This window comes from Acromyrmex echinatior, chromosome 3, assembly GCF_024713525.1.
Source record: "Acromyrmex echinatior isolate Ae372 chromosome 3, ASM2471352v2, whole genome shotgun sequence".
NCBI lineage: Eukaryota > Metazoa > Arthropoda > Insecta > Hymenoptera > Formicidae > Acromyrmex > Acromyrmex echinatior.
The window spans coordinates 18,591,215-18,612,092 of NC_141854.1; the positions used below are offsets into that span (position 1 = coordinate 18,591,215).

A 20,878-nucleotide genomic window follows, 5' to 3' on the forward strand; every position below is an offset into this window, starting at 1 on the left:
ACTTTTTCATTCAGTTGATAAGCTATCTCTTTCAAGAAACAGATTACGTAGCATGGTAGCCATTATTGCAAATTATAGAAACTATGATAAAGACTCTTTTATTGCCTGAAGTCAAACTTCTCAAGGTACCGTACAAACAACAGTCAAAATTATATAAAATATAATATAGATGTCCTCATTTTTTTTCGAATTACAAATTGCCTGTATTTTCATAAAAGCGGCAAACTTTTTTTAAAAACCAACATATTTATATAAAGTCATTATTATTTGTATATTTACGTAATATATATTATAATTAAAATTATGATTTTTTGTACTTAACGTCATTTCAAAAGTTAATATTAAAAAAATATATAAATATAATAAAAAAGAACAATATAAATTATTGCATATAAATTATTGCAGCTACAAAGTATAAAAGAGTAAAATAATTATTTTGTGAAAATGTAATATTCATTCTAATTAACATATTAAATGCCTAGCGAATTTTACACATCTTATTATTTATGTCATATTAAAATCACTATTACAATATATTGGGTCATCTAAAAAGTATCCACGGTTTTTTGTCACTAGATGATGTTGATCATCAACACCATCTATTGACAAAAAACCACTTATATTGGGTCATCTAAAAAGTATCCGCGGTACTTTGTCACTAGATATATGACCATCAACACCATCTAGTGACGCGGATACTTTTTAGATGACCCAATATAATCGTTAATCGTTTAAATCAAACTAGCAATACAGCTCTGCCAGCATTGTTGCCAATACGGTAGCAAGCACATAAATCCAGCTAGCAATCCAACAACAAAACAAGCATCTTGTGCCGCTGGCTTTACATTCTGATCCGGTTTAAACCCTGGATGGAAATTAGGCCATTTACAAAATCGCGCTCCAGGTTTCTCTCTACTCTCTGTTTTTACTTTATCTGGTATATTTTTTGTTAATCAGTTGGTACAAAGTCCTTTTCGATGGTGGCAACTCTGTCTTGTTCACTGAAATATCCAAATGCAAGCAAACGCGTGTGTCAAATATTTTTTGTAGAGTTTGAAATAATAATTTTAAACAAATAATGGCAAATTTTAGCGAAGATTTGTTTGATGTTTTTGATGAGCACGGCGATGAAGTAGAAATACTGGACATTCCAAAGTATGTGAAACGATTTTTGTTGCGGAATTTAACCTAACTTCTATAAATGTTAACCTCATATGTGTATATGTGTATGTGACTTACGGATTACTTATTTATAACAAATTGTGCAGGAAAATCAAGCCGGAGGTAGGAATAAAGCGACATTCTGACGCCGATGATGACAAAGCAACCATAAAAAAATTGCGACACGATTCTGTTTTAAATGATATCAAGTAAAGTTTTATGTTATGTTGATTGAAATATTCAAATAATATTGTAGTTGACATTATTAGTATAATTAATAACATTTATACTTATCTATATTATTCCGAAATTATACTACAGAAAAATATATAATATAACTACATAAAAATATATAATATAACAACATTATTTCTTTAGTCTAGAGGAAGTGGCATGTCGTATAACAGTGCATACTATAGAAACTGTAGAATCTTGTATGCACGAGATTGCTATTCCTCCTGATCAAGAGTATGTACCTTTGGAACATCAACAAGGCAAGCCAGCCAAAGAGTATAAATTCATATTAGATCCATTTCAGAAGGAAGCAATTTTATGCATTGAAAACAATCAGTCAGTTCTTGTCTCTGCACATACGTCGGCTGGTAAAACTGTCGTGGCTGAGTAAATATTTCATATTTTGGAGATTGTTTTTCCTAAATGATTTCTTTAAAATGATTTCATTCTACCATCTTATATATATCTCAGATATGCAATAGCGTGTTCGCTTAAGGATAAGCAGAGAGTAATATATACTACTCCAATTAAAGCATTGAGTAATCAGAAATATAGAGAATTTTATGAGGAATTTAAGGATGTTGGTTTAGTAACGGGCGATGTTACTATAAATCCAACAGCGAGTGTATTAATCATGACTACTGAAATTTTGCGAAATATGCTCTATAGGGGTTCAGAGGTTTATTTTATTCTATTTAATTATGAAATAAAATATAATATTACTAACAAAATAAACAAATATTTTCCACAAATATGAGACATTAATGTCTCTAGTAGAAAATTATTTACTTAATATAAAAGTTGATATTTATTTAATAAAATTTTATTAAAGATTGTATAGAACATCTTGTATAGAAAGAAAAATATAAAAGTGTATAATTAATACTTATTGCACAGGTAATGCGTGAAGTTGGTTGGGTAATTTTCGATGAGATTCATTATATGCGTGACAAAGAGAGAGGTGTAGTTTGGGAAGAAACACTTATATTGCTGCCAGACAATGTGCACTATGTATTTCTTTCTGCTACTATACCAAACGCACGACAATTCGCAGAATGGGTAGCACATTTACATCATCAACCTTGCCATGTAGTCTCTACGGACTATAGACCTACTCCGTTGCAGCATTATATATTTCCAGTTGGTGGCGATGGTATACATCTGGTTAGTGATAATCTGTAATGAAGAGTCATGTTTCGATGAAAAAGAAAAATCTGCTGTCTTTATTTATATGTTACTCATTTTAAAACAGGTTGTAGATGAAATGGGTCAATTTAAAGAAGAAAATTTTAACAGAGCCATGGCGTGTCTGCAAAATATGGGTGATGCAGCTAAAGGCGACACAAAAGGACGCAAAGGTGGTCTACGCGCCACGAACAGTGGACAAACAAATATTTTCAAGATGGTAAAAATGATCATGGAGAGAAACTTCGCACCCGTGATAATCTTTAGTTTTTCAAAGAAAGATTGCGAAGTTTACGCAATGCAGATGGCTAAACTAGATTTGAACACGTTAGAAGAGAAAAAATTAGTAGATGAGGTTTTTAACAATGCGGTAGATGTCCTCAACGATGAGGACAAAAAGTTACCGCAAGTTACAAATTTGCTGCCACTTTTGCGGCGTGGAATAGGAATCCATCATAGTGGACTCTTGCCAATCTTGAAGGAGACTGTCGAGATATTATTTGGCGAAGGTTTAATTAAAGCTCTTTTTGCTACTGAAACATTCGCAATGGGTTTGAATATGCCAGCACGGACAGTCTTGTTCACGGCACCTCGTAAATTCGATGGCAAAGACTTTCGTTGGATCACGTCAGGTGAATACATCCAGATGTCTGGTCGCGCTGGCAGGAGAGGTCTCGACGACAAAGGGATTGTCATATTGATGATAGACGAGCAAGTTAGTCCCGTTGTTGGTAAAGCTATCGTCCAAGGAAAACCGGATCCAATCAATTCCGCATTTCATTTGACTTATAATATGGTTCTTAATCTTCTACGAGTGGAAGAGATTAATCCAGAATACATGTTGGAAAGAAGTTTTTTCCAATTTCAGAATCAAGCTGGTATTCCAGTTTTATACAACAGTAAGTTATCACCACTCATTCCAATGTTATCAGAGCCTCTATTTTGGACCTCATAATAACTGTATTAGTTATATTATTATAGCTTTTTTTAGTATGTATAAAGATTATTTGCGCAATAACAATGTAACGATATCAATACTATCATTAAGAGTTCCAAAATAGAAGCTAAACAATTGCTGAAAATAAATTGTTAATCTCGATTACGTTTTCAGAGGTAAAGGAATTAAGTACCGCTTACAATACTGTGAATGTGGATAGGTACGACGAGATTTCTTCGTATCATGACATACGTGAACAACTCAATCGACTGAGTGGAGAATTTCAATCATTTCTAACGCAACCGGAGTATTTAGTTCCATTTTTACAACCTGGAAGATTAGTAAAAGTACATATTTTTTACAGTTTAATTGATGCACTGATCATTTCTGGCGGGACTTTTAGCGAAGTTCATTTATTATATATTATTATTGTAGGTAAAAAATGAAATCGAAACGTTTGATTGGGGAATCATAGTGAATTTTAAGAAAAAAAATCCGAAAAATCCAGTAAAAGGCAAGACTGTTATTGTCATTGATATTTTACTTCATTTATCAAAAAATTCTAAAGAAGGCAGTCCAATTCCTTGTCGTGAAGATGAAGAGGGCGAAATAGAAGTAGTTCCTGTTTTGCATAATTTAATTTCACAAATCAGTTCATTAAGATTATATTATCCAAAAGATCTTAGACCGCCTGATAATAGAAAGAGTGTATTGAAGACAATACGAGAAGTGAAAAAAAGATTTCCGGACGGTCCACCGTTACTTAATCCTATTACAGATATGCATATAGAGGATCAGGCTTTTAAAGATATTGTAAAAAAAATTGAAGCGTTAGAAAAAAGATTATATGCACATTCTTTGCATAAGGTAAGAGACAGTTTCTATATTCTGGCAGTACATTTTTTGTGCTTAAAATATTTATATTTAAGGTATCTTATGTTAAAATGTTCTGAAAAATTTTTATTATGTGAAATATCTTAATTTTTTTTTAAATGTATTTTTCTTTTCCATTTTATTTTGGGATAATTCTGAATTTTTTAAAATCTATGATTATTTATAGGATCCCAACGTAAATGTACTATATGAACAATTTTTACACAAAGAAGAATTGGCTGCGCAACTTAAACAAGCCAAGGAAGAGTTTAAGCAGGCTAAGTCGATACTTCAAATGGACGAACTCAAATGTAGAAAGAGAGTTCTAAGAAGAATGGCTTATTGCACATCGGCAGACGTTATAGAATTAAAAGGACGTGTAGCTTGTGAACTGAATGGTGCCGATGAACTATTAATGACTGAGATGATTTTTAATGGTCTTTTTAATGCTTTGAGTGTGCCACAGATGGTGGCATTGATTAGCTGCTTTGTATGCGACGAAAAATCAAACGAAATGCCTAAAAGTACAGAGGAATTAAGCGGTCCACTTAGGCAGATGCAGGATTTGGCTCGAAGAATAGCAAAAGTATCAACAGAAGCCAATCTGGAATTAGACGAGGATGCATATGTTGACAGATTTAAGCCGTATTTAATGGATGTTATCTACGCTTGGTGTAAAGGCGCAACATTTTTACAAATTTGCAAAATGACAGATATATTTGAAGGTAATGTATACGTATATATTAGCATACCTCATTACTGAGACAATGACAAATTGAAGCATTTTTCTGTGACATGTATATGTATGTACATAAAACAAATATTTTAGGATCTATTATCAGGTGTATGCGACGTTTAGAGGAGGTGCTTCGACAATTGTGTCAAGCTGCAAAAGGTATCGGGAATACAGATCTAGAAAATAAATTTAGCGAGGCAATCAAACTTATAAAACGGGATATTGTGTTTGCTGCGTCTTTATATTTATAATGCAGGAAAGTAGAATAAACTAATTTCATAGAGTAACAAGTTTGCCTTCGTTTTGTGTGTGTGTGTGTGTGTTGTGTTGTGTGTACATATATATATATATATATAATGTGTGTGTGTATAGATTTGTGTATGTCCTTATTCAATTATACTCTATGAATTCCATTATATTGCCCGTTATTTACATATCCCAATTGCAATACGTTCATAATAAGCAAAAGCAGTTTTTACTCGAAATCGAATTCGTTCGAAACACAATTTATTCCTGGAAATTTAAAGTGTATAATATACGTACGCATAGAACGAACTTTTTCTTTTTTTATAAAATAAAAATTGTATTCACGCGGAGTGCGTTACATACGACTTGATCGTACAAGAAATTCAGCGTAAAAATGTATATAGTCGCAAGATAAACAGGACTCAATAATCGCTATCTCGAAGTTGTTAAATAAATACATTCTTGAAGAATATTCGCGACACTTAATTTCTACATTTGAATTTAATTACAACGTATTATTTTTATCGTTCCTCTAAAATTACTGTTTCCTGGGGACAGAATTTCAGATCCATCAAAGTGAGCTTTGAATCCATGGATGTTAACTGGAACAAGAATGAATATATTTTTTACGACATATATATATATATATATATATATATATATATATGTCGTAAATACTTTATAATTTAATAAATTTTAAGAGTGGTTTTATTTAAATTTATTTTTTATTCAAGTTTTAAAATTTAATTTTTATTTTAAAGCGAAAAAGAGTACGATATAAAAAAAAATCAAATAAATATCTACATCAGAAATGTCCAACTTTACATCAGTGACGCTAGTGCTCCAGCATCTATCTCCTCTCCTTCTCTATTTCTCTTGGCGAGAGAATGAAGAGAGAGAAGCGTTTCGATTCTGAAGCTAAAGTTGAACATGCCTGATCTACATAATAAGACTTAAATGCTTACATCATCTACTTACATCCCTTCGAGGCCAACTAGATAGGAGCTTATATTCTTCTGTAGGATAACCTTCCACAATAAGGAAATTAAAGAGCGTTTGTAACGGCGTATCTGATTGAAATTTACGTTCCAGGAATTTTCCTGCTGGAAGCCGTACTCTTACTTTCATTACGCCATCGCCCGCTCCCTGTTGCGGTTCAGGTGGTAAACTAGACTCTACAGCTTGCCTGTGAGCTTCTTTTCTCGCTTTCTCAGCTAATCTTTCGTTTTCAGCCTGCTCTTTCTTTTTCTTTTCGAGCTCCTCTTGTATCTGTTTCGCTTCTTCTTTTGCTCTTAAAATAAATTGTGAACATTACATTTTTTTATCCAATGTAAATCGTTTATACACACATATATATATATGGACATATCTTTTCTTCTTTCCTCTCAACAGTTTAGATATCTTTTTTTAAATTACCTATCAGCTGCCAAACTTTCTTGATATGCTCTGTCTTGTTCTTGTTTGACTCTTTCTCTAGCTTGTCGTTCTTCTTCAACGCCAATATCAGCTCGTCTTTGTTCCTATTAAAAAAAAAAAAAAAATAACAGTTGTATAAATCGAAGTCTATATTTATATCCATACTGTTATTTTTCAACAGTATGTGTGTGTGTATAAAATAAAAGTTATATTACTCACTTGGAACACATCGACGGCTTGTACCAAATTTGTTAGTAACTCATTAACACCTACATTGCCATGAACGATAGTAAATATCTCTGTGTTAGATCTAGATCTCATAATAATCATAAGAACTGGCAAGGTATCAACATCTATGCTCGACACAGCCAATGAACCAACAGTACCAAGGGTTTGAGTTACAGAATACAAAAATCTGAAAATCAAACGAACATTTAACGCAAACTCGATAAATTTTTAACATCGCATATTTGTAAACTTTACCTTTCTTTGTTAGATTCATATGTGATGTCCCAACCCCATACTATAAAATTTGCCGAAAGAAGTTGAAGCACCGTTTCGAAGCCTAACAGTTGAGTACAAAAGACGTTTGCCAAAACACTGTTATCGTGATGCAAATATACAGCCAATAATTTTCTCTGTAATAATATAAAATTATATATTTCCAGTTTAACATATTGACCGTGTTGTTTTCAGTACTTAGAACAGACCTCTTTTGCTGGTTTTAGACACGATTCCTTCAGAGCATCTTCGAATGTACCAGTAAAGAATTCCGGGTGTGCCGGTCCGTATCGCTTTTCAAATTGCTCCGCAAAATGTAACGTACCCATCACCTCATCTACTACATTTTCTGGCACTGTTTATAAATAAAAAAATATATTATTGAATTGTGATACTGACATCATATCATTTCAATAAAATAGTTATTCCCTTATGATACAAAATACTCACTGAGACGTTCTATTTTAGTGGGTTTAACATCGTCTATGAAAATATCATCGTCGCCAGTAAACTCTTCCGGAACATCAAATTCTTCCACATCTTCTGGTTCATCTATTGAACTATCACTGTCAATTAGATCTACGACTTTCTGAAATATAAAATACAAATATATTATAATTTTATATATAAATTAAAAGAAAAAAATTTATTTCTCCGACGAGACATTACCTTCTTTTCTTCCTTCGCTGGAAGTTTTCCGACGGATAAATCATGCTCCGGATAACATATACCACTTTGTGCCAGTATTACATTATCATCCTTCAACGAACTAGGCCAACCCTTCCACTGTTGATTTCGTACAGGTACATCTATTAACGAGTAGATGTCCGTCTTCACTTCTAGTACAGTACGTGTACCAGGAAACTTCAACTTGTATGTTTTATTATGCACTTCGTCCTTGACGTTTAACGTATATGTCTGAGTCATACGATCTGATGACAGAATGACGCTGAAACGAAAAAAATATAAATTTGTGATTATAATAATCATAAAATTACATCGATAAAATTTTACAACTTACGCCTCATTAGTCAAGTCACCGTCTTGTGGCAAAGATGACTGTAGATATAAAGTATTTTCTCTAGGAAGATCTAATGTCTGCAGCACGGTATTCGATGTCATATTCACAAATTCCTTTTTCCATCCATAAAGTTTCTGCTGACAAGGTGGTACAGTTGTTTTACACCATATAAATTGTTTAAGATCTCCTGAAAAAAGAACATAAAATAATTTGATTTCTTCCATCTTATTAAATTTTTAATTATCAAAATTATCTAAATATCAACAATTTTCACTTACTTAAAGTGGATAAATCTGACAAATTTATTTTATAAACGTTATCAAGATAATTAATATGGAATGTAAGTTGTCTATTCTTCATACAACTTTTAGGTCTACTTGTCCCAGGTTTTGCACTTTCTACTGTGTCTGCTTTCATGGCTCCTGTCTTTTTCGAATTCTGCACCGTTTGTAACTTTGATGACGATGACGACGATGAAAGTGGTGTTACTTTAATTTCTTCTACCATTTCTATATCAGGAGCCATTTCAGAAGGAAGCTGCTGCGTAGTTTGGGGCATGGCCTTGTTTATTGCAGCCTAAATGAGAAGATATATGTTGAGATAATCAAAGTTGCTACAACATATTTGCATACTATATTTGCTTTCTAATAAGAAACAAATGATCCATTATAATAGCGAATCATTTCTTTAACATTGAAAAATAACAAAGGTATAATGATTTACTATTAGAGCTTTCCAGCAAGAGATATGACAGTAATCATTTCACTTTTAACATTTGCAAATAAGAATATAATAAGACACTGTGTTACATTGCATTATCTATGCAATGGTGTATTCTCTTGCTGAAAAAAGCATTTATGCTTTAATTATATTTATATTTACCAACAAATCCCAATTTGTTTGTTCCAAATATAAAATCGCTTCTCCGAAATCATCAATTCCAGTACAAGCCTGAAAATAATTTAATTTAAAAGACAAATACAAATACAAAAAGATAGAACGCAAAGTGGAAAGTCACAGTGATATTTATACGAAGATACGTCATTAATACTCGTCTGAGAATTCGTCAGGTTTTAAAACAAAGGCATGCAAGACGACATGACAAAGGAATTAAGCGAAAGTTTTCGCGAATTTTGGCAAATCACGGTGTCAGCGCAATTTGACCGATACAAGTCATGTATTTAAATGTACCGTTAATTTTTAAAGTATTGCGAAAAAAGTTTATTGGATATCTCGGGAAAGTTCTCGTCTCAAATGCAAACAAATTATTGTCAATGTCATGTACACGTAACTCCATAACCTAAGAATACATTTGCGTTGCGCTTGCAAGAAGCTTCTAGAATCCATCAATTTACCTGAAAGTCAGCTAGTATCGCGTCCCGATTTTCAGCCATCGCAATGAAATTCCAACACAAAGATTGTAAGACGTCCAAGTTCAACGATACTCTCGCGTTCTATTATCTTATAGCTATTGCAAATAATATGAACAACAACCGCGAGCCATTGAAGTCTTGAACCACGAAATTTTCACGTAAGATACTCGGCGTCTCATTGCACGTACTGTACGATTATACAGTAACACAGTCTGTGGCAATGAAGAGAACAAGCTCTTGCATAATGCATAAAACATGAGGCATAAGAAAATCAACCAATCAGAGTTTTTTATTTCATGGAAAGAAACGAAGGACTTTAATTGGTACATTTTTTTATGCATTACGTATTATGCGTTATGCAAGAATCTGTGCTCTTCGCTTTATACTCGTCTACAATAAACAGTTGCAGAAGAGGCTGTAGAAACATCGGAAGCGATTCCATTTAACTATCTTTATGCATGGTCTACAATGACAGTATCAGTAATGCATGAGATTGAAGAGTAAGAAATTGACCAATCACAGTTGATTATTCTTCTCATATTCAACTGTGATTGGTCAATTTGTTATTCTTACAACCTCATCAATTACTGCTACTGTCATTGTAGACCACGCATTACAAGCCTACCGACAAATGTTAATGTCGTTGCACAGATATTTTATATGGTGAAAAAGCTGCGCAACGACATAGACAATGGCCTAGTTTCCACCGAAGATTTAAACCGGATCAGAATCAATCGGAAGTTTGAGTAAGAACTAACCAACTACAGTCGAACAGTTCCCCTGTTACAGTCGAACGACAGGGGAATGCTCGTAGTTGGTTGGTTCTCAGGGTGAAATCACACGGTACGGGAATCAGCATGCGGAACAAAGGATGCGTGATTCGAACAGCCAATCAGCGCTCTTCCGCATTTTTCTTTCCCATGTCTTTCCCGCATGTTGATTCCCGTACCGTGTGATTTCACCCTTACATTCTGATCCGGATTAAATCCTCGGTGGAAACTAGGCCACAGTTACAGAATCGCGCCCCAGAAATGATTGATCGATCAACGTCAAATCGATGCTGATTCAACGTCGCTCGACGTCAAATCGATGTTAATTCAATCGACGTTAATTCGATTGATTATTGATCGATCAATCACTTGTAGCTGGGAATGTAATAAAAAGGAGCCTCTACTGTTACTGGCATTAGACCACGCATAACTGTTTACACGTCTATCGACAGTTATCGGTATTGTTGTGCAGCTTTTTCATATAAAGTATCTGCGCAACGACACCGAGAACTGTCAGTAGGCATGTAAAGATAGTTATGGAATCGCGCCCCTGGCATCTCTGAAGATCGATTCTGTATTTTAAAACGAGGTAAAAATTACAAAGGTGAGCGAATTTATTAGAATACTGATAATTTCATTGGTCAACACCTAGTAAATTTGCTCACTTTTGTAATTTTCACTTCGTTTCAAGATACAGAATCGATATTTTTGTTTAAAGATACAGAATCGACTCCCTGGGCGGAATGCGAAACTCCAAGGAGTTCCAGCGAAGGATCTATTGTAGTATGGTCCACCTCACCACGTCAAGGTGGCACACCATGATGGGAGATTGCTAAAATTAAAATAATTTAATAGAAAGTTACTAGTCAATTCTGCTGAACAGCAAATGCGATTGGTCAGTTTCAATGTAACAATCAAATCGATTTAAATTATCGGAGTTGATGAGTCGAATCTTCCATAATTCAATTTTTTATATGTTCTAACCTAATATTCGATTACGAAAAGTTATTTAAATATGTTATATTTTCAATGTACAGAAAATGTTTTTAAAATTTAGTACAAGTTTAAAAAAATTTTTTATAAAATAACAAATAAAAAATTAAACAATTTATAGGAAAAAGAGGAAGTAAAGAAGATGAAAACTGTGGCTCAAGAGAGAAAATACTCTCCACTTAAAGAAGAAATTATCTACTTTTGGTATGTTTGATCAGCTTAATTTAACTTAATTGATTTAAATTATATTAATAAACATTTTTTTTCTGTGGAGACGACAATGAAGAACGTTCGCAGCTGTCACAATTTCAAAAATAAGTAATATGGAAAATAGAATATCCAATATATACGTATGTTGCGATACAAGAAATTATGATTTCCGTCATTATTTTTATTATTAATCAATTATAAATACAATACAAACATGCCTTCAAAATATGGATTTTTATTGCTGCTTGTTTGCATAGGATGTGTTTTGTTATTTATTGCATTCATGGAGAAAAGTTTATGGTCAAAGGGAGAAATTCCGAAAATAAATCTAATACAGCTTGAAACAATATATGAAGTAACTGATACATCATCAAAAATTTCTAGAATCATAATTGAACCATCATGCAATGCTACTTTTGTGATATGGATTGTCACATCTTATGCGGGTGAGCCTTCAGCAAGGAGTGCTTTACGGCGAGCTTATACAGATGAAGAATTGCAGGTTTTAGGAATCAGAAGAGTATTTTTACTTGGTACATTAAATGATTATGCCGAAAAGAAGACACATATGCTGCAAAATGCATTGTTGGACGAGTCACGACGATTCAATGACTTACTTCAGGGAGATTTTTTAGACACTTATAGAAATTTAACTCGCAAGCACTTGATGGGTCTTCAATGGGCAGCAAATAATTGCAAAGATGTTAAATATATTATGAAAATGGACGATGATATTATTGTAAATATATATGGCATATTAGAGAAATTACACTCAGGTATGATAGAAAAGAATTCTTTGACTGGTTATATTATGAAAGATATGATTCCTGTTCGAGAACCAGCCAACAAATGGTATGTGAGTAAGGCGGAATATATAAATAATATTTATCCCGACTTTGTCTCTGGCTGGCTGTACATCACGCATCCGCAAATAGCAAGTCGACTGATTAATTACGCCGTGTCTTCCCATGAATACTTTTGGATAGACGATGTATTTGTCACTGGTATCCTCAGACAAGCTCTAAACATAAAAATTCAAAATATCAGTGAGTTGTTTACGACAGATTATAGATATTTGGAATGTTGTATAAAGGGAAAAGCGAATCTACTGAAATGCGAATTCTTGGCTGGTCCTAATGGCGGCGATACCGAGTTACAAGTGAGATTCAAGGAATTTGCAAAATTTTGCCATGCAAATTGTTCCATCCGCAAGGAGAGTAATCTTGTTGGTAAGACCTGCGTAGTGGCGTACAAGGAGCCAAAATTATATAAAGGTGCTGTGCAAATAAATCCAGTCAGAATTTTATAAAGAAATAATGGAGGAAAGGGTAGGTAGAATGAGATTAACAACATTTTAATAAATTATATATTATTTTATTACCAAGAAAACATTTTCTATTTATTATAATATATAAAATTTGTACAGTATATTTTACACGTTATTATATAAAGTTTTACAGAATTGTAGTTATTTATTTTATCTATCTTTTTATGCGTCAATAAATTCTTATGATAGTTACTATATCACAGTCCTATATATATGTGATATACAGTTTCTCTAACGTAAAATGAAGTTAACCCAAATTATTAAGTTAATATTTTCTTAACACAAAAATAATATATTTGGATGTTTTCAAAGATCTTATATACAGATCTTAATGATTGAAACATTTATCTTTTAGTTATCATCGAAAAAGTGAACCAAATTAAAAATAATTATTTATTATAGATAAAAAAATTAAAATTAAAATCTAAAAAAGCAAATTACATTTCTATAGGTTTTTTGAATGTATTACATACAAAAAATACTACAGATCATAGCAAATTTGCAATTTTCACAAATGAAAATAAAGTTATTATATAATTTTATTTACTTTAGATAATTGGAAGTACAGATGATATCTTCCGATTCTATCAACAAAAATATTTTATTAGGTGTTGGAATTAATTCGTAGCGTTTTTAATGAAAGAATGTTATTTATTTCACATGAGCATTAAAAAATACATTAATGAAAGTACTTCCCATCACTTGTAAAACGCTACGAATTAATTCCAACACCTAATAACATAATTACAGCCTTGGCCAAAAAAATCAAATTGATATAAATATTCTATACCATATTTTTCTAAACGAAAAATAAATTTAAAAAATTTTATTAAGAAATAAAATTTTATCATTTTAATTATAATGGAAAGAAGCCTGAGACCGGCCATGCCTGGGATTTAGCTGTTACTTTATTTTAAAGCGGCTCTATGTCCACAAAAATTATAAGTAATTGTTATAAAAATTATATTTATTTTATAACAATTTTAGCATTTTGTTTTCCTTCAGATATTATTTTATTATCGTTTTTTCCAAGAAAATAAAAAATTAAACATGCTTATATTTATGGCTAACGCTGTAGATCTTCTATTAAAATATTTAATTTTAATACATCGAGAAGAAAATATATATGAGAAGCTGTTATCTAATTTTAAAGTAGAGATTTTTTTTTCGGTAACTGAAAAGTTGCACCTATGCATAAATGATCACTACCTACTACAAAATTTGGTATTCGGGGTAGTTCGGTACATTGACTTATTGTAGGTAGAGCATATTTCTCTAAAGGCTGGATGTTACTGTAGAATATATAATCCACTGTGATCCACTCCTCCTGATGCGTCGTTGCTTCTTTCTCACCATGGGCGCCTACATGTGTATAAATGCTATGCATGTCAAAGGGATGTGTTAGAGTACCGGACGAGAATCTCGCGGAATGGCCCTTCACAATTTCGATAATTTGCGTGCAACCGGTATCACTGTTTGCGTTCTGTTGTAATACATTCGTATTACAAGGCGTAAGCATATTTTCATCTAGTTTTTGAAGGCGTGATTCGCTGTTTTCCAGCTGGAAGAAATGAATAAAGAAATATCTTAAAATATAATTAGAAAAAAAGATTAAAAGATTGGAAAAAAAAATAAAAAATATGGAATGCATAATTAAAACTACACTGTTTTCGGAATCTTTTTTTCTTTTCGAAAAACTTTAGATATAAGCATGAATATTGATGGTATTCATCGAAATATATTAATCAAAATAAATTTTTAAAATTAAAATAAATAGGCGAAAATAAATTAAGATTTTATATACATTTTTATATACATATTAGGTGTTGGAATTAATTCGTAGCGTTTTACAAGTGATGGGAAGTACTTTCATTAATGTATTTTTTAATGCTCATGTGAAATAAATAACATTCTTTCATTAAAAAACGCTACGAATTAATTCCAACACCTAATACATAATCCATACAGCACAGATCATTCTAGCAACATTTGCAACGTCCCAATAATGTTGCAGTAACATCATGATGTTGCTGCAAACTTCTGCGCTGTATAGGAATTGTTATATGTTCAAGAACGTACCATGACTTTACCGGTGCCTTCTCTTCGCAATCTTTGAGTCAGGATATTAAAGTGTTGACAGTTATCGGTAACGCATAATCGCGGTGGTATTAATGAATTAGACAGAGAACGATATCGAGACGGTTCTAAACTTCGTCCTTTCCCATAATACTTGAACGAACCTTTTGTTAGGAACTTATAAACGCCCGTGAATGGCTCCAAATTAAAGTCACCTGCGAGTATGATTGGCAAATACTTCGGGCCCGTTCTGCAAAGTAATGTTATAAATATTTAATATTCGCATAAAGATCTCTTATCATGATGAGCAAATAATTTTTCAAAGGCGTGCCCTCACGTTGTGTTTTCGATGAATGCAATCCGTTCTATTTCCGCTAACAAAAGCTGTATCTGCGCCAATCGTACGTCGTTACGTTTCGGATTATATAACAAATGAGTAGTAGCTATCACGATTTGCGCTTCCGGATTGTCTTTGAGGGCCAGTTTAGCGATTATACCGACGTTATCTCTATTTAGAATCTCGATTCCGGGTTGATATAACTCTACCTTTGCATAATCTGACAAAATAAAGTCATTGGAGCGATATAACAAAAGTAAACCATCCTTCTTGTCGTTGGTTCTTTTTTTATACAGATATTCATATCCATGCTGTTTGAATGGAGCCACGAAATCTAGCAGATGTTCCTCCTGCATTTCCTGAAGGCATATTATCTGAAATATTCGACAATATAATAGCAGATATTCTTTAAGCATTTAGTTTCAGGTTTGACAACATTAAATGCCGAAGAATAAATATGTACATTTGCCTCCGCCTCGAATATTTCTTGTATCACAAGGGATTTTCGTGTTTTCCAACTCAGGGCTTTCTTGTTATGATTCATGTATAGATACAAGTGATCTTCCAACAGATTTTGTGCCAAGATATTAAAGGATAAGAGTTTCAATATAAAAAAATCTTCCATATTATTGGATGGTCTACCTAAAAATGTTTGAAAAATTATGTTCTTTGGACGGAAAGAACAATTAAATAATAATAAGTGAATCTAGACAAATATATAAATATAAACAGAAATGTGCCCTATATAGTCAAGGTTAGATCTCTTAGGCCAATATTCATAGTCAGTTCTAATGTTAAAGACCGTTTTAAGTTCTTGATGTGTCACAAACCAATATAAGAGAACCGTATTAACATCTTAAGACATTACTTAAGACAGTCTTAAACGAACTATGAATACCGATCTTAATATTTCTTATTTAATTTTTTTTTATAATACATTTTCCCATTCTACTGTGCTAAGTAAATCGTATTATATATTTATACATCCATTTGAAACTGTAATGTTTAAATAAGAAAGAGGTAAAGTGACTTTTACCTTTCTCAATTCGTTTCCATTTCCTTATAATCTTGTATCTTTTTTTGTCTATATAATTTCCATAAGTGTTAGCTGCACATACGTTAGCTTTAACATTATGTGTCGTATCCGCAAAACCAGTCTGACAATAGAGCAGTGTATTCCCTAGGTCGCACATTGTGTTAGTATTGCTTTGGTTGTAGCAGGTATCAATATAAGGTTCCATTTTAACTTCTGTACACTTCTGATGGGACGGAGAATTATCCATAGAGGCAACAAGTTCCAGGTAATTGGAGATCAAAGCTTTCCAGATAGGACTCTTACACAAATTTTCTAAGAGTAATTGTTGCCAAGTTGGCTCCAGTGTACAAAAGATCTGAAAAGGAATCATACAATGAACAAGATTATAAACATATTAGGCTAAACAAGCATGATCAACCTTCCAATGTATAATGCCAGTACTGAAAATCTAATATATATATAATGTGAACTGTAAGGTTTTAGTAGCACTAGCAGTGTATACTGAAACACAGTTCAAAAATAAGAAAAAAGGAAACTTAGAAGGTAAAAAAATTATTATTAACTGAACTTTGTAAAACCGCACATTTTCGACATTTCTAAACTATGCGTTTGCGATCGAGAGTATTTCTCCTCGAAAAAAGATCAGCGTTTCTAACCTAACAATAACTGTCGCGTCAAATAATAACGGCAGAGTTAAGGTCAACCGTGGGACTCTCGGCGAGGACGAGGGAGGGGGAGGGGAGGAGGGTAAGAGACGCGAGGGTCGCGTTTGTGCGGGAGATGCGCTTACCTTTCGCGATTGCAGAAACGTTGCCGTCCGCGTGTTACATGCTATGTTTAGCAGAGAAGCGGTGCTCGTCAGCAGCAGCCTCGGGGATACGTTCATTTATCAGCGCGGAATTTGATTTTTTTTTTCACGCTCCTAGCATAACTCACGCGTCGGGATTGTCGAGATCTGACACTGTTACCGTAGGCACTGCTTCGACGTGTACATACCGCGCGATGTAAAATACGTGATTCCTCAGGTACGAGGCCGCAAGGCCTGATCTTTCGCTCGTTCTCAATTCCGTCGTAGAAAAGACACGATCTGCTAAATCGCGGGCCAAAGAAGGGTCGTGGGACCAGATCGGTGCAGATCAGTCTCGTTTCAAATCAATCGTTGACCCTGATGAAACGAATTTAGTTCTCCATCGCATGTATATAATATACACATATACATGTAGGAAGGTGGAGGGGAATACGAACGTGATTATTTAACCGAGACCCATATTCGTTGATATTCGTATTCTGTATATTTAGCTGGGCATGAATGCTAATCATAGGGTCCATAAATCTTGCTGAACTTCTTGCACGGTTTATATTTTTCTTTTTCTCTTTAACGAAAGAAAAGGGAGAAAAATGAACCGTGCAAGAACTTTAGCTAAAAAGAACAGACCTTGTGTAATACGAATGCTGTGTGCGTATCGCGCGCGAAAAGTCGAAATCAGCGATAATCATGTTTCACGAGCAAATTCAAGAATGAATGGGAGCGGTAATTAATTAAACCCGAAACACAAATTGATCATAGTTGAACGTGAGAAGAATAATGATTATAATTGATCAATTTTTAAGATATTATTATATCTTATATTTATTGTGTATCAGGACTTAAAGAAGGAATTAAAAATGATATTAGTAAGTTAATTAAGAAATTTCGCTTATTTATCCTTTTCCTCATACGACGACGATGATGATAAAATAATATCTCAACTAAATATTATGCCTACAAGAGCCGAATACAGGATGTTCACGTGAACATCGAACACGCGAACATCCTGTATTTGGTTCTCATAGGCATAATATTTAATTGATTTATTCTTTGGAACCTGTTTTTGAATTATTTTTATTGTAAAATAATATCTATAAGATGGATGTGTAAATTAGAGTACAGATAAGATAATAATGAAGTAATGAAGTAATATTAATTAAATGATAATTAAATGATTAAGGAATATTTTAAAGGTGTGTGTAATTAAAAAATAATTAACTATCTAATAAAAATAACTTGATTAAGTTAATCAAGTTTACTTGAAGTCATTCAAACGTATTTCTACCAATGTATTGTAGATTAACTTAATCAACAATGTGTAGATAAACTTAATTAACAATAATTAATATATCAAATAATTGTAGTATTTTGCGAACGTGAATAGAATTTGTTAATTTTTTATTGTTTAACATATAGGAAAAAAATTAGATTAAGGATAACGAATTATTAGTTGAGTTGGCGATTAACACTCTACTTTGGTCGAAATAATTCTAATGTTCATTTCTATAAAAGATTAGATCTTAATTTCGATAACTTTAAACTCGGTTTAAGTTATTTTTTCTAGTTTTAAAAATTAGAAAGAGTATAGTGAAGAGTATAGTGAATCGAGATTAAAGTTGTTCCTTCAAGGAACAACTTTTCATTGATATTAAAATCTGTAACACTGCAATTACTATAACACTCACTATATTTAATTTATGTTGATTAAAGAACATTAATTAATTTTTCAAGGAATGACATATATCTCGTACAATAAAAAAGAATATAAATATTAAGTTTATTTTAATAATAATAATTCAAATTTGTAGATATGACATAAAGAATATAATTGAGTTCAACAGGTTTACCATTAGCTCCGGAAGATTAATCTACATTAATATTTAGAAATGGATATAAGAAGCGCAATAAAGATAGCGAGAAAAGAACGAAACCTACTGTTAAGATATCACTATCACTTTTAAAGATATGCTTTACGGCGAGTAGAAAACTAAAGAATCGTTGTCTCGGATGATCCTCGTGGCTTCTGGAACGAGCTTTCAACGACAAGTGACAATAATCTCTTTTATCTTCTCAAGAAAAGATATTGGATTCTGTAAGCTGGGTTTTGAATAAAGTACGGTCTCTATTTATTTTAACGTAACGGACATAGGTGAGTGGCAGTTGAACACGTGTATTTTCAACAACGAATTGGTAATGCTCAATATTAATGCTTTGTGCTTCCTCGCGATGCTCGCCGACGATAACACGTTACTGAAATCCTTTTCTTTCCCTCTTTCCTTCTCTTTTATGGAAATATACTTATATTCTTGCTCGCTTCGGGAATATCGACAATATAATCTAGCGACAAGAGCGTGTCGCATCAGTAATGAGAAACTTACAATAGATGTTAATATGGATATTTATATTGTCGGGGGTTTATAGACATGTAAAATATTTCTTCATAGTATACGATACAGGTAAATTTTTAGATTAGCTGCCCTTCTCCGATTTTTTTAAAACTTCGTTCTTTACATACATTTTTTATAGCTAAATACAAATTTGGAAGAATTTTTTGGCGATCGAACATATTTAGACCGCCATCTTGAAAATTATATATCGATAAAAAAAACTTTTTATCGATATTTCCTAAAATATTAATTATACCAACAAAGTGTCGAAGAACAATGAACAGCTTTTAAGCGCTATGCAATGCTGCTTTAGATGCATTCTGTTTCACGTATGATGCGCAGGATGCATCATTTTATCTTTCTTTAATTTTATTAAAGCGAATAATAAGAATAAAATGATATATTATGCGTGAAATAAATCGCATCTTTTGATTATGGCAGAGTGGGAATCAAATGCCAGCTTTCCATAAAATTGCATCTATTCACAAAAAAAACTCGTAATATTTTCTACAAGAAAGGTTCTATACATAATAGATGTGTATATGCAATACTTCAGTCGCCATATTAAAAAAAAATTGGTTCATTATTTTAATAATAATAATTCAAATTTGTAGATATGATATAAAGAATATAATTGAGTATTTATTAAGTTAATTGCTATCTCATCTTCGATTTTGAAATTAGATTCATTCGATAGATTTATGGATTTACAACTTTCCATGCGAAGCGCAATTCCACATAAATTTTCAATTTTCCATACAAAGTGAGATTTAATTTGAAAATAAATTAAATTTGTTTTTACAGAGCGGAATTCTTCGGACACACATGTACCTTGCGATTGCGGAAAGTCCTTTTTCTCTCTCCTTCTTCTCTTCCTTCACAATAAATATATCATTTATTCTAAAAATTCCAAAAAAATGATTAGTAAGTTGAACCGAAATTAAAATTAATCATTGATAAAATGGACCTAAGAGAAAAAATTTATCGAAAAAATATATTAAGATACGATTCAATAAATTTTAGTATAAATTAAAATTTTCGAGTTTTCAAAAGACTTCGAATAATCGACTAGAAATATTGAATGTCTAGAATATCTATAAATATATAGATCAGTGTGATAAAAAAAAATATAAATTGTGAGATTAATATTAAGATATAATAAAACAAATAAATATACTTTATAAGAACTCTCAATCTTTAAAAATAACAATAAATTAATTCAAGGCTAATAAGAGTCAGTGCGGGAGGGGG

General features: G+C 32.4%; 4 protein-coding genes and 1 long non-coding RNA gene across 13 annotated transcripts; 3 read left to right on the forward strand and 2 right to left on the reverse strand.

Moving 5' to 3' along the window:
* Nucleotides 1-949: 949 nt before the first annotated feature.
* On the forward strand, nucleotides 950-5,416 carry Mtr4 (exosome RNA helicase Mtr4). The gene is made up of 10 exons (XM_011061495.2): nucleotides 950-1,155; nucleotides 1,269-1,370; nucleotides 1,540-1,782; nucleotides 1,867-2,074; nucleotides 2,293-2,559; nucleotides 2,648-3,479; nucleotides 3,692-3,864; nucleotides 3,953-4,384; nucleotides 4,578-5,115; nucleotides 5,220-5,416. Exons 1-10 carry the CDS (start codon nucleotides 1,079-1,081, stop codon nucleotides 5,375-5,377), a joined length of 3,030 nt encoding a protein of 1,009 aa, XP_011059797.2. The 5' UTR covers nucleotides 950-1,078; the 3' UTR covers nucleotides 5,378-5,416.
* A 266-nt stretch (nucleotides 5,417-5,682) lies between these two features.
* On the reverse strand, nucleotides 5,683-9,906 carry casp (Fas associated factor casp). Of its 2 annotated transcripts, none has more exons than XM_011061502.2 (12): nucleotides 9,666-9,906; nucleotides 9,193-9,261; nucleotides 8,589-8,886; nucleotides 8,311-8,497; nucleotides 7,959-8,238; nucleotides 7,740-7,878; nucleotides 7,499-7,644; nucleotides 7,272-7,426; nucleotides 7,008-7,203; nucleotides 6,789-6,892; nucleotides 6,351-6,663; nucleotides 5,683-5,974 (listed from the first exon to the last, which is right to left on the reverse strand). In XM_011061502.2, exons 1-12 carry the CDS (start codon nucleotides 9,702-9,704, stop codon nucleotides 5,894-5,896), a joined length of 2,007 nt encoding a protein of 668 aa, XP_011059804.1. In that variant the 5' UTR covers nucleotides 9,705-9,906; the 3' UTR covers nucleotides 5,683-5,893. The 2 variants fall into 2 exon arrangements, with proteins under 2 accessions (XP_011059804.1, XP_011059811.1); XM_011061509.2 differs by having other exon boundaries at nucleotides 6,338-6,663.
* Nucleotides 7,222-7,898, forward strand: LOC147910312 (uncharacterized). The gene is made up of 3 exons (XR_015544441.1): nucleotides 7,222-7,359; nucleotides 7,485-7,605; nucleotides 7,758-7,898. It is a non-coding gene; the product is annotated as an uncharacterized LOC147910312 (long non-coding RNA).
* A 770-nt stretch (nucleotides 9,907-10,676) lies between the features above and the next one.
* On the forward strand, nucleotides 10,677-13,118 carry LOC105149205 (beta-1,3-galactosyltransferase 5). 3 transcript variants are annotated; one of them, XM_011061470.2, is made up of 4 exons: nucleotides 10,677-11,057; nucleotides 11,172-11,348; nucleotides 11,568-11,650; nucleotides 11,721-13,118. In XM_011061470.2, the coding sequence occupies exon 4, from the start codon at nucleotides 11,871-11,873 to the stop codon at nucleotides 12,963-12,965; it is 1,095 nt and encodes a 364-aa protein (XP_011059772.1). In that variant the 5' UTR covers nucleotides 10,677-11,057; nucleotides 11,172-11,348; nucleotides 11,568-11,650; nucleotides 11,721-11,870; the 3' UTR covers nucleotides 12,966-13,118. The 3 variants fall into 3 exon arrangements, with proteins under 3 accessions (XP_011059772.1, XP_011059781.1, XP_087259955.1); XM_011061479.2 differs by having other exon boundaries at nucleotides 10,677-11,042; XM_087403829.1 differs by lacking the exons at nucleotides 10,677-11,057; nucleotides 11,172-11,348 and adding an exon at nucleotides 11,374-11,484.
* An 854-nt stretch (nucleotides 13,119-13,972) lies between these two features.
* Nucleotides 13,973-19,355, reverse strand: angel (protein). Of its 6 annotated transcripts, none has more exons than XM_087403826.1 (6): nucleotides 19,176-19,355; nucleotides 16,433-16,787; nucleotides 15,860-16,038; nucleotides 15,397-15,770; nucleotides 15,063-15,309; nucleotides 13,973-14,544 (listed from the first exon to the last, which is right to left on the reverse strand). In XM_087403826.1, the coding sequence occupies exons 2-6, from the start codon at nucleotides 16,677-16,679 to the stop codon at nucleotides 14,131-14,133; spliced, it is 1,461 nt and encodes a 486-aa protein (XP_087259952.1). In that variant the 5' UTR covers nucleotides 16,680-16,787; nucleotides 19,176-19,355; the 3' UTR covers nucleotides 13,973-14,130. The 6 variants fall into 6 exon arrangements, with proteins under 6 accessions (XP_087259952.1, XP_011059669.1, XP_087259953.1 ...); XM_011061367.2 differs by lacking the exon at nucleotides 19,176-19,355 and adding an exon at nucleotides 17,223-17,781; XM_087403827.1 differs by lacking the exon at nucleotides 19,176-19,355 and adding an exon at nucleotides 17,429-17,780.
* Nucleotides 19,356-20,878: the final 1,523 nt, after the last annotated feature.

What these genes read in the sequence shown, in the direction of transcription:
- Mtr4 (XM_011061495.2), top strand. Translation starts at nt 1,079, where the DNA reads ATGGCAAATTTTAGCGAAGATTTGTTTGATGTTTTTGATGAGCACGGC. An exon ending in ATGCACATTCTTTGCATAAG is followed by an intron (nt 4,385 to 4,577) that starts GTAAGAGACAGT and finishes GATTATTTATAG; the next exon opens with GATCCCAACGTAAATGTACT. An exon ending in AATGACAGATATATTTGAAG is followed by an intron (nt 5,116 to 5,219) that starts GTAATGTATACG and finishes CAAATATTTTAG; the next exon opens with GATCTATTATCAGGTGTATG.
- LOC105149205 (XM_011061470.2), top strand. Translation starts at nt 11,871, where the DNA reads ATGCCTTCAAAATATGGATTTTTATTGCTGCTTGTTTGCATAGGATGT.
- casp (XM_011061502.2), bottom strand. Translation starts at nt 9,704, where the DNA reads ATGGCTGAAAATCGGGACGCGATACTAGCTGACTTTCAG. An exon ending in CGATACTAGCTGACTTTCAG is followed by an intron (nt 9,262 to 9,665) that starts GTAAATTGATGG and finishes AATTATTTTCAG; the next exon opens with GCTTGTACTGGAATTGATGA. An exon ending in CACTAAAATAGAACGTCTCA is followed by an intron (nt 7,645 to 7,739) that starts GTGAGTATTTTG and finishes ATTTATAAACAG; the next exon opens with TGCCAGAAAATGTAGTAGAT.
- angel (XM_011061367.2), bottom strand. Translation starts at nt 17,318, where the DNA reads ATGAACGTATCCCCGAGGCTGCTGCTGACGAGCACCGCTTCTCTGCTA. An exon ending in CGTTTCTGCAATCGCGAAAG is followed by an intron (nt 16,788 to 17,222) that starts GTAAGCGCATCT and finishes ATTCCTTTTCAG; the next exon opens with ATCTTTTGTACACTGGAGCC. An exon ending in TATTCGAGGCGGAGGCAAAT is followed by an intron (nt 15,771 to 15,859) that starts GTACATATTTAT and finishes CGAATATTTCAG; the next exon opens with ATAATATGCCTTCAGGAAAT.